The sequence below is a fragment of the Syngnathus acus genome, chromosome 2 (genome assembly GCF_901709675.1).
Source record: "Syngnathus acus chromosome 2, fSynAcu1.2, whole genome shotgun sequence".
Taxonomy (NCBI): Eukaryota; Metazoa; Chordata; class Actinopteri; order Syngnathiformes; family Syngnathidae; genus Syngnathus; species Syngnathus acus.
In genome coordinates this window covers 9,136,455-9,148,580 of record NC_051088.1, presented here as the reverse complement: position 1 = coordinate 9,148,580, position 12,126 = coordinate 9,136,455, and the positions used below count along the sequence as shown (strand labels likewise).

Here is a 12,126-nt window from a genome sequence, read left to right as displayed (position 1 = left end):
GATAACAATTCGTATCCAAGTACAATGGAGCCTGCTAACGTGCAAATTTAGAACATTTTACTTGGGTTAATTATTTTGAATAATGCTTTGAAATAATGGAAAACTATGTTCAGTACACATAACTAAATGACAACCTCTGAGGTCAAACAGAATACTTTCCAAGATGTCACTCGATCTTTGACATTCATTTTAGGAGACAAATCTTCCCATAAGAAATAATTGAGAAAGTGTCAACTTGTCCACTGCTAAAAGTAAAATAGAAAATTGTTAATGACAAAAGCATAATGTGAAAGTGTAACTCTTGTAACTAATTTTTATTGTGGTGTGTACACTACCACTAGGAGGCAGTTAAGAGCTCAAGAGTCAAATCTGTCATTCAAAGTGATGATAAAATTCCAATATGTACTGTATCCTCTTCCTGTTTAAACACTATACAAACCAGTAAAAACAAATAAAATAAACTTGTCATTACTGGACCAAATTCTGCAACGTGTACCAGCTCAGATATTTAAATTGGCAATAATTATCACACACTTGCAATCATGCACAATACATGTTGCACAATGACACTCTCACAGCCCAGTCTGTGTCACAGTATGCCACCACAGCTCTTGAGACAGGCTCGCCCTGTAAAACACACATGTGTAGTACTGATAGGATTGTGTACTTGTAGCGTTATGTTTACTCATGCTCCTTTAGTTTTCATTGCGTTTCACCGGCTGCAATTTTTCACATCATCTAATGAGTACCTGGAGGGCAAATTAAAAGCGAAGACTGTCCCATGAGAATGTCTCAGCAGTCTATTGCTGAAAATCTGCATGCTGATCTTGCCCTTTGTATGTTCTAAAGTGTTTTTCAATGAAATCCTCTTTCCTAGGTTGGGAGATGGGAAGAATTACAACTTGGTGATCAATTACAGTGTTGACCTTTCATCCTGGCGTCACTCTGCACACGCCAAACTCGCTGCTAGGAACCACCCCCACCTCCAAACCAGATTACCAACCAAAAAAAAGAAAAAGGTTTCAACTTTAAATTGAGGATTCATCAGTTCCGCCCCCGACATCTATTTTTGCAAGGTAATTGGGACTTCTAGTGAACGAAAGAGAAAATTACAATACGTGAAAGCATTGCCTGATCAATTTCGTCACAGAAAGGCCACTTGTTCAAGAAAACGTTTCAATTGGCGGCACTGACATCTGCTGGCATTTTATTACAACTGCATTAAACAAAACAGAACACTCACTGAATAAATATGGAACCTATTAATTAATCAAACCATCCAATTATATTCTTTAGCGTTTGTTAGGGTCACAGAGGCCTAACGTGGCTGACCTTAGGCAACAAGTGGGGTAACTAGCTGTTAGGAAACCAAGAGATTAAAAGCAACCATTCACACCTATGGAAAATTTAGAGCAGGTACCACCAATCGTTAGGATATTGAGAGCATTACTTCATTACTACCTTTTAGGGAATCACGAAATCTTTGAACATTGTCTCTTCTAATTTGTGCTGTCATGCAAAAGATTACTTTCTTATTTTATTGTATTGGAGAATAATGTATAAAATATGACTTTTAAAATGAATATCAACAAACATATTCAGTATATCATACAAAAATAGGGATGTGCATTGAGCTCCGTCAGTTACCCAATATGTGCTGTTCCTCTATCACCACAGGGCTTTATGGGACCGGTTTGACTGGTTATATGAGATTTCAGCAGAACTGGAATATCAAGGGAGAACTTGCCCAGGCTTCAGTGTTTGTGTTCCTCAAGGGAACAACTGCTCGGACCGGTTTCCTGGGGTGGGGAGATGAAGGATGGGAGGGTGTAAGACAATCTCACTTGCAATACTTTTCTCTATGTGTCCGTATCACTCAGTCCATCTCTGGAGCGTAAGGGGAAAAAACAGGGGGAGCCGACAGAGTCGCCCCACTTTCTGAGGTGAGTTGTTGGATGCTGAGGTATTGCCTTTAAGGTCACACTTTGCGTCGGCCGGTGTGTAGCATTGGCGGCGATATCTGCTGCCTTGGTATGAGGACAGGAAATGTTCATGGCCTCAATAGACACCATCATGCATGCTCATTAGCTGCTCGTGTGTGCGCAGGGGAAGTAGTATCGGCACTGGTATTGGTGCTTTTCTAATGTTATCGATACTGGGTGGTCACTGATTTCAGAACAGGGGAAGTCATATTACATTGTGGCTTTTATTCCCCCTACCCCAGCATGCATCAGTGGTGAATGAGGTCAGAATATCAAAACTTTTAAAAGCCACGGTAAGGATGGGATATGTACTTTTGCTTGTGCTTGCCTGTGTATGTGTTAATGTGTGTTTGTGTGGGAGTGTGTGTGTTTGCGTATGTGTTTGTCATCAGAAGGACAGACAGGTCTTCTCTTGCACCACAGAGATGGGCTTTTGCCTGACATATCCTGACTTGTTGAGGAGGGAGTGTGAAGCTCTTTTATCTAAATGAAAGCCAATATTACTAGCTTGCATTTATGGCCAGCATGTGATTAAAACTCATTCAATCCCAGAGACAAAATTATAGAGTCTCTACTGAATCCCAGGTACTTAATACGTTTTCCCCCTTTTTATCAGGTCTGAAAAAGGCTGTTTGTCCTGATTAGAAGCATTACACGTACCTCATAAAAATGACATTAATTCATCTAACAATGATCCAGCTGGTGTCAAAATCATTTTGTAATTAAATTGGGGTCAAAAATAAGGGAATGGTATAAATAATAAGGTTCTGAAATGATCATTCAAAGCGTCTGAGTTAGCTGATCACATATTTCAACACAAAGCATGACTGTGAAAGCTAAAACTTAAAATAGAAGCTTCCTGTCTTTTATTTCATTTTGTTAAGCAAGTTACGTGCTTTCACCCAAACCACTACTAAAGGCTGTCATGCAATGCTGATTCAGCTTATCTGATTGTTTTACACCGAGAATTAAAAGCAGTTCCACTTGGGGCTAACTTCAGTTCTGTTGGCTGCTTCGTCTAGCAAAACAGTTTATGCTGATGCACCATGTTTGCTTGGACCTCCGGGCTTCACTTATATTCTGCTGACCTCTGAACCTCTGAATCCTACTATAATATAAAATCAACAGGATAAATATAAAAAAACATCAAAAAGATTCACAATCCTCCCTAGCCTTCAACAAAACGACATAAATATATATATAAATATAAATAAAATTGTATTGTGTAGTAAGTATAAACAAACATAAATAACTTTTTCACTTTTATAGAGAAGTCGTTGCACTTGCCCTTACTGTCATTTGACTTCTTACATTTTGTAATCACAGTCCTAATTGTCTTGCATTCGCAAAGGTCAAAACACCTTGTTAAATTGAACATGACTTTAGGATCTTGCAAAAGTCGCATTAACGAGGGACCAAGACGGGGGCTCCCCAAAAAGAAAGCCCCAAGCAACTCGGTCATTGGTGTCTTGTTCAAGGGCATCAAAGGAGTGTCGGCAAAATCAACGAGCACCTCAGCTGCAGGCACTGCTATCTTCCATACAGTGTTCCATTATGCAACTTGAGTTAGATGTCACTGAAAGCTACAAGTCAAGTGTAAAACACAGCAATGGCATCAGATGCTGTCATATTCTCCCATCCATCCCGCCTTTGGTGTGCCAGTTTGGTTAATTTATTCCCACATGAAGACATTCTGTAAATGATCCCTCACACACACTCTCCTGACACATGCACATTCAGGAGCGGGTTAAGTTTTGTGCACTTGATACACAAAGTTCACATTCGCTTCCTGAGGTCTGGCAAGACCGGTCCAGCCAGTTTTGTTAATCGTCAATATGAGAACTGAATTTGACAGCCAAAATGTGGTGCAGTACACGCAAGATCCTTGGGCGTAACGTTTTGTTATTTAATATTACAGCACATGCTAGAGTTAGAAATTGTAAGAAATATTCAATTGATGAATTCCTTTCATTTTATACTGCTTATCCTGTTGCTTATTAATGGTGTTGGTTTGTAGTACCTCAAAAGGTCATTCATCTTTCAATAGGGAGGTATTGCAGAAATTGAGTCACTGATGGTGGAGGGGTACACTCACCACTCAGTGACGGTGTGCATGTGGATGTGGCTGGTTGTTCATCTCTATATGTGCCCTGCGATTGGCTGGCGACCAGTTCAGTGTGTAGTGGCGGCCCGTATCTGGCCCCGGGCCTTGAGTTTGACACCGATGCTTGTACATGATCAGCTGTGTTGAGGATGGATGGGTGGATGGGTGGATGGATGGATGGATGGATGGATAGATGGATGGATGGATGGATAGATGGATAGATGGATAGATGGATAGATGGATAGATGGATGGATGAATAGTAGCAGGGTTGATAGGTATAATGGCTTAATAACACCCTGCTTCTGTTTTTCTGTTTTTTTTCTTCTAGGTTTTCATCAACAATAGTGAGGCCTGAGCAGAAAAACACATGACTCTATAGGTCAGTCCCAACATGTCGTTATATGCTTTATATCTCTAACGCCTTTCAAAATTATAATCCTGCCTGCAGACTGACACTTGTAATTTGATGTGAGAACGATGGAGGGCTTCAACGAGCTGCTTCTTAAACTCAGGGAGGTCCATGAGCGAGAGCTTGAGGGTAAGAGGAAATAACAGATAATAATGGATTGTTTTATTGATTACAAAAATGCACAATTGTTTCAAATACCACACAAGTTATTGTGCTGCTTCACTTCTCAGCTTGGCAGATGAAAGTGCAAGAACTGTCCAACAAGAAGGGCTGGTGAGTGAAGGCTTCAACCTCACATTTTAATAATCTGTCGACAAAATCTTGTTTCCAAGATTTATGACATTCAACATGAGCAGTCGATGAGTTGGGCCACAACGGCTAAGCCGTGCACTCCACCTGTTACATCTTGTCATGTAAAACACTTAAAGTAGTTCATGTTTGAACATGTTCAGTACACGGTCCAAAAAAGATTTGTTTTATCCTTTTTTTTTACAAGTTGTGAACGGATTGTATTGTAGTGGAATTAGATAAAATAGCTGCATGTACATTCTTTTAAAGAATTGAATGAAATTGAATTTATGGTCATTTCACATGCCCAAGTACAGAGCAACAAAATTCACCTAACGGGTGCAACCCAGCCAAGAAATTTTAAAGCAATGACCAACAGAGGGAGACAGAACGCGTATTGAGTCATCAAACCGCGTTCCTATGAAAAGGAAAACATAAAGGGATGGTTAAGGAAGAAAGGTTACAATTTCCATATAAGTCCATGGTTTTTTTATTATACCTATACTAGATAAAGCTTTGGGCATACTGTATATTCTTTACATTTCAGTCATGCATACACATGAGTAATTAGCAATCTAGCGTTTGGCACACTTGCCTCGCAGTTCTGTGGTTCCTCCTACATTCCATAAAGATGCATGTTCGGTTAATTCAATTATTTAAATGTTTCCTATACATATTAAGTGTGTACGCCTGCGTGTGTTTTCAGTGATACAAAGCGAATGGAGGAGCTGTTCACCAAGAACCAGCAAATGAAGGAGCACCAGCGATTACTCACTGAAAACATCAAGACACTTGAAAACAGGTTTTTATTCATTTTTGAAAAGAGGTTTGAAAGTGAGTGTACAAGCAGCAGATTACATTTTATTTTATTTTTATTTTCTCAATGTGTGGTGCAACATGCAGGCTGAGGGCAGGCCTGTGTGACAGATGTACCGTCACTCAAGAGGTGGCTAAAAGAAGACAGCGGGAGTTTGAAATGTCTCAGATGCAGACCATCCAGCACATCACACTGCTAGGTAGTCTTTCTCATTCATGATGACCATGCCATCAACTTCTTTACTTGTTAACGTCTTTAAATTCTAGAGTCCTTCATGTCATGTGAAAAAGATATGCGTATAATGGGGAAGCATTTAGCCTTGTATTGGCTCCAGGGTTCCCTCTACAGTTTCCATGCATTCCCTCTGTGTCATAGCCGGAGAGAACAATAATCTAAAAAAGGAAAACAGGAGACTACGAGACGAGATTGATCATCTAAGAGAAGCACTTAAGTAAGTAGATCATGACAAGAAAAGAGCTCATTTAAGGTGCGAGCAACAGATTCAACAATGGCCCCTCATCATACAGCCGCACACCTGTGGAGGTCAAACCTGACATCTCTCCTGACCTTTCACCTTTATCTGGACCTATCTCCATGACAACTGGCAGGGCCACCTCCGACCAGCCAATAGATGGCAATGTTGCAGTGAAAACAGACACAAACCAAATGGCTGACGGTGAGATTGAAAATGACACAGCAGTAAGGGAAGGGTTTTTTTTTCATGTAAATTATTGGCTTCTTTTTTCTTTCTGGTTCCTTGACCTCACAGAACCTCGCGAAGAGCTCAGACAACTGCAAGGAATAAGCAAGAGCCACTACGTAAGTTTCATTTTTGCACTCTTTGCATAATTCCACACACATCTCTCTCTCGGATGCTATGTAAATGTTATTACTTGCATTTATTAAATGGGGGCTTGGCGGCTGTAGATCCCCCCCCCCCCCCCCCCACATCAAATGGATCATCCCCTTCTTAGTCCTGCAAAGGGGGGGATTCCCTCAAGTGTGATGATGGCGATTATTTGGATTGAGAAAGACTACAGCAATACAACAAGACTAATCACAGCTCATTTTCCCACGTTGCCTATGTCGCTTATTTTCCTTTTCTTTTCTTTCTGACTTATTTTATACAGAGCAGATAGAGATCATTTGGTCAACTTAAATGACCACCAGAGCATTCTGCTTTTCTCTGTGCTTTACAGAAAGTCGGCAGGAAATACAATAAATACCCCAAATAAAATTAAACTCACTGGATGCAAAAAAGAATGAACTATTTATCTTTATCTTTCCTTCAGGCTACTCCAACTTACGCCTCACCATCCTGGAATACAGAAAACAATGTGTCACATACTGAGAGGAGGTAATCATATCAATTCAATCTTACTGATTCACAGCAGAAGTTATTACGTACTACCTCTCACGGGTGATATCTTGCCTTAGATCTCTCATTGTGGGAGCCCTGGAACAGCCACTCCCAGTCTCCTGTCAAGCTCTTCCTCTGAGGATGTCCTCGTCCTCTCTCAATGCTGATGTGAATCCAACCAGACATACAATCAAAGCCCCCGTCCCCTGTCGTCCTCAACCAATCAAAAACAGCCCTGTTGCCTTCCCTTGGGCTCTACCGGAATCTTCTGCCTGGGCTTCAATGGCCGCTTCAGGCATAAACCTGGTGAGGCACCCTTATCCCAAAACAAATCTTCCTCAATTTCCATGCTTGGTCCAAAGTAGCCAGCACATCAGCGTTTCCAGCAATCAAGATCATGTTTATGGGTCTCAGTGGCACAAGCATAGTGGCTTTCAAGGCCACATAAATGAACCAACTGTGGTATTTAGGTTGAAGAATCAATCTGAGCACACAGAGATTCCGGGTAAGTCTCAGGAGAAGAAGGATATACAAACATCCAGCACCAAAAGAGTTTTGGGGGACGGCTTCCAAGATCTCTGCGAGGGTCCTCTAGATCTGTCGGACAGAGGAAAGTCGAAACCCGGCCAAACAACGAAACATGAACCGTTTTTATCCCCACAAGAGGGTGAGGGTGTAAACAAGAGAATTGACAAGGAATTGATGCAGAGTATTCCCATTCATGAGCAACCCGCATCACCTCCCACTTCTCAATCTTTGACGCCATCCTTGCCCATGGTCACACATCAAGAAGAAGCTACGCGAAAGAAACACGAGGTACCTTCACCAGTCTGTGAATGATGACAAGAGTGCAAGAGAGAACACGTGGAGATCATCTGGTCTGTCATGTATTGGTCTTACCCAGCAGGTGGTAAAAGAAAATGTGGAGCAGAAAAAAGAGGCCACTGGAAAGACAGAGCCAAGCAATGGAAAGAAGGTCCCTGCCCTCACAATATCATTACGGCCAGGTAATATGACAAAAGGTGTGTCAGAATCCATGTGAAGGTCTCTAACGCAGTTCTGTCTTGTTTTCCGTAACAGTAGTGGTGCTGGAGAGTATAAATTCCACTCAAACACAAGACTCCCTATCAACAAATGGCAAGGTAAGATGCTGATATGGGTCATTTCTTATATGAAAAGAAGTTGAGGGGCACCAGCTACATATATGAGGGAACTCAAGACTTTTTAAATTTTTGCCAGCACATGTTTGTTTTGTAGTGGATTTCAAGTCTTATTAAGGGCCATGTGTGAGTGGGGACAAGGATCGATTGTCCACTCCTAACCATTGCACGATCTTCTGGCATGTTCGTGTGGTCATCATGAGCATGAATGGCAGAGTTGAGACAATTCCAAAATTCTGAGCTTTCTCCCATCATTGTGTCTCTTGCATTGTGTAGCCTACTGAAAATGAATGCACAAACAACAGCAACAAAAGGCACTTTGTTTTGTTGTTTACCTTGTTTTGACTAGGAACATGTTCACCAACAGATTTTGTAACGATTTTGTAAAATTCTTCTGCCTCATCACAGTCACCACCACCAAAGGTCGAGCCAGGAGGCTCAGAGGAACAGGTGGAGGAGGAGGTGGAGGAAGAGGAGGAAGAGGAGAAGCAAGATGAAGAAGAGGCGGAGGAAGAGGAGGAGGAGGAAGAAGAGGACAACATATCAGAACAGGAGACCCACCATAGCTACAAGAGGAAGAAATTATTTGCGGATACAGAAATGGACCAAGACTCAGACACAGACTGTAAGCATCAGTTAAAATTTTTAAGTAAGTTTATCATTCATACAGATTTTTAAATGCTCTTCTATTTTCCTCGCAGTCATGGCCAAAGCAAAAAAGGTCAAGATCACAGTGAGAGCTCCAGAGGCCTCCAGCTGACTGGAGTGGACATGAGCAATATCACATTAGAAAAAAAAACCGACTCAATACAGTAATGACCCAAGATTTTACTCAGAATTGGGGATTCCAAAACTCATATAGTACCATCTCTTATGTCTTGAAATTTATTTTCAAAATAAAAAACTTCATCAAGTGGAAACTGTCCAACATGTAAATGCTGAGACGGACTCTTGGCCAGACAGAACGTCCAGTAAATAAATAAATAAATAAACAAATAAGCAAGCATAAAGCTTCTTAAAAGCATTCCTCACAAGCCGTGCAAACCTTCCCCTAATCACTATGAGCAGTACCGCTTATGACATCAGAGAATGTCAATCCCCAAGTGTCTCAAGCTGTCCGGAGATGCTTACAAATTCTTCCCATGTGACTTACTGCGGCTTGTTTTCTCAATGCCCGAAAACACGAATGACACCAGCCATGAACTTTATGCAAGACTATACCGGCAAAGCAACTTTCATTGTGACGTGAACGCTTGCAAAGAGGCTGTAAGGAACACTCTTCACTTGTCAATTCCACAAGTAGGTATTATATTGAATTCACACCAGTGCAGGAAGTTGTGTGATAGCTGATCTCTGTCTATTAAATACACTTAAATGAAAACGGGCTTTATCGTACATCGCACATACAGTCTCCTAATTCACCCACAGATGACTATCTTGCTTTAGGTTTCCTTAGTATTTAGTGTATGTCATACAGTAATGATAAATAATAATTATTTTCCACATTTGGCTAAGTCGCAACTACCCTAGAGTTGTAGTATGTATCAGGTGCTTTCGGACTCGCTCACCAAGTCTCAGTACATAGTGTCATCTTGTTTATGAAACATGTTTATAATTATTTCACTTTCCTGGCAGTGGTGTCACCGCTTGGATATTTTTACCATAACGTCCCCCTCCTGCTGCCTTTAGATACTTAAGTGGCCCAACAAAAGGGAAAAAATGAGTAAAACAACTTCCTCTTCCTCTTTTTCAGTTTGAAAATGCACATATTTTGCAACTACTAAGTTTCCACTTACAGCTGTGACAGCATCTGTTCATGCGGAAGGGTGCGTGTGATAAAACTACAGTTACAATGTTGGTTTAATAATAGACTGCTGCAAAGTCACTGTGGTGCTTGTCCATCTCGGCAATGCTCCGTTAATACTCGCTGTGTCATAGGTGATTCCATAAAAGCAGTCATTAATTTTGTTATCAATAACATTTGCACTTTTGGACTTTATTTTTGTATTTGTGTCCACTTCATTGTAGCCTTTTTGTGAGCAACCATGATGCGATCTGGTCATCTTTCCATTATGTGGATAAATAGTCAATATTTTGCCATTGTATTTCAGATCATTAAAGATATTTTGTAAGCTTACAGTCATTTGGTGATCTGTCTACCGTGATTGTCAATTAGGACTGCTATTAGGTTGCTGTTCTATTTTTTTGTTACCAGAAATGCAACATAATGTACACTGTAGGAATTACAGTTGGCACACAGAAGCAACAGCCCACTTCACATTTTAGGAAAGAGATTATGCAAAGTCTTGCGGTGTATTGATCTTTGATCATCAAGTTTTTCAACTGGTGGAGCAGCTTTGATGATCATCTCTGTGCTTAGCCTCATCAGGACTTTTGGTTCCTTAAAAATGTTATCCAGAGGAACTGAGTCCAAAGTGACTGTCATTGGATTATTTGGGGTCAATGTTGTTGCCTTTCCCAGCAGTCATCGGGCAGTAGGCAGTAAATATATACCCTTAATTAATCCTTTCAAGTCTTTATATGTGGTGGCAATGGTTGACAATAGTACTTGGAGTCAACAGTCCCCAGGTCAGCACTGACTCAACAGGCTCATTGCAGTTGAGGAAACATGAGGTCATCAGCAGTGGTGAACAGCTGCAGGGTCACAATCCTTTATCCCTTGACTCATCATCTAGTATCTTCCCAAAATTTTAAAACTCTTACATTTAACCTTTTACTGCTTCCCCCCTTCCTCGTCATTCCTCTCATCCAATTTACATTCTGTCCTCATCCCCAATTCACCCACATCTCCGCCCTCCTCCTCCCCCCGCTAGGTTTCAGCGGAATTTCTAATCCTGGCTGCTGATTAAGGATTATGTTTTGAAATCTGGTGGTTTCCTCTTGAGCACCATTGGTGAGCTGCTGTTGTGCCACATGCAACCCCGCCTCCCACAACAGACTGAACTCAAAGACAGCTGTCAAGGAATCATTTGGACAAAAAAAAATCCTGACAAATATTTAATTCAATTGTTTATTTCAAGATTGAAAGATATAATAAACAAATGAATAAATAATATGCATATATACACCAATTTATGTCAAATGTCACTTAGCATACTTTACACACATGTGTCCAGTGCAAATGCAAGTGCAAACCTTTAAAAATGCAAATATATTCAATTTAAAATCGCTGAAGGCAGTGCATCTTCTGTCATTTCCCACACTTTGAGAATTATTGCCAATGCAACTCCAAGATCAACAGGTTTTTGTCAACATTTTATTTCAAATAAACAGTAATCAATCACTTTCAACTTGGTTCCATGGTTTGCTGAGAGAAGGACAATGAGGATGGAGCTAGAGAGAGGAAGACCTTTTTGAGAAGGCAAGACATGAAGGCAGTTGGCGTTGGAGATAGTGTTGGCTCGTGAGTGAACGATCCGTTCGAAAGGACGGCTCTGTTCAGTGAACGAGAGTGAACGAATCACTTCCTACAGTGATTCGTTCTTTTTTCAGTTCATATGACTTCAACCAGTAGGTGTCGCTAATGCCCATTGAAGCTGGTGCCACCTCGCCGTAAAACAAAACGAAGAAGAAAATGACAAGGCGTGTCAAAACGAAGAAGAAAATGACGTTCGTGAACGGGAAGTGACGTCATTTTCTTCTTCGTTTTGTTTACTTAGTGGCACCAGCTTCAATGGGCATTACCGACACCTACTGGTTGAAGTCTGAACTGAAAAAAGAACGAATCACTGTAGGAAGTGATTCGTTCACTGAAAGGATTCGTTCTTTTGAACGGATTGTTCACTCACGAGTCAACACTAGTGTCGGTAATGCCCATTGAAGCTGGTGCCACTTCGCCGGAAAACAAAACTAGTTGGAGAGGAGGATGCAGAATATTCAGTAGGAGAAAGAAGACGGAAAGGATGACTCTGTAGCGACCTCCAAAGGCGTCAAAACAATTGACTAAAGATAACGTTTAAGAATACTGAGCTCTACTTAGTGGCT

The 12,126-nt window shown here is 41.0% G+C and overlaps 1 protein-coding gene across 5 annotated transcripts; it reads left to right on the top strand.

Moving 5' to 3' along the window:
• Window positions 1–1,809: 1,809 nt before the first annotated feature.
• rbbp8l (retinoblastoma binding protein 8-like) lies at window positions 1,810–10,258 on the top strand. 5 transcript variants are annotated; one of them, XM_037241332.1, is made up of 16 exons: window positions 1,810–1,943; window positions 4,416–4,466; window positions 4,536–4,625; window positions 4,727–4,769; window positions 5,491–5,586; window positions 5,688–5,800; window positions 5,977–6,052; window positions 6,129–6,277; window positions 6,371–6,420; window positions 6,894–6,958; window positions 7,039–7,777; window positions 7,866–7,968; window positions 8,042–8,103; window positions 8,530–8,746; window positions 8,823–8,892; window positions 8,937–10,258. In XM_037241332.1, exons 3-15 carry the CDS (start codon window positions 4,565–4,567, stop codon window positions 8,879–8,881), a joined length of 1,833 nt encoding a protein of 610 aa, XP_037097227.1. In that variant the 5' UTR covers window positions 1,810–1,943; window positions 4,416–4,466; window positions 4,536–4,564; the 3' UTR covers window positions 8,882–8,892; window positions 8,937–10,258. The 5 variants fall into 5 exon arrangements, with proteins under 5 accessions (XP_037097227.1, XP_037097253.1, XP_037097235.1 ...); XM_037241358.1 differs by having other exon boundaries at window positions 7,869–7,968; window positions 8,045–8,103; window positions 8,823–10,258; XM_037241340.1 differs by having other exon boundaries at window positions 7,869–7,968; window positions 8,823–10,258.
• The last annotated feature ends 1,868 nt before the right edge of the window (window positions 10,259–12,126 follow it).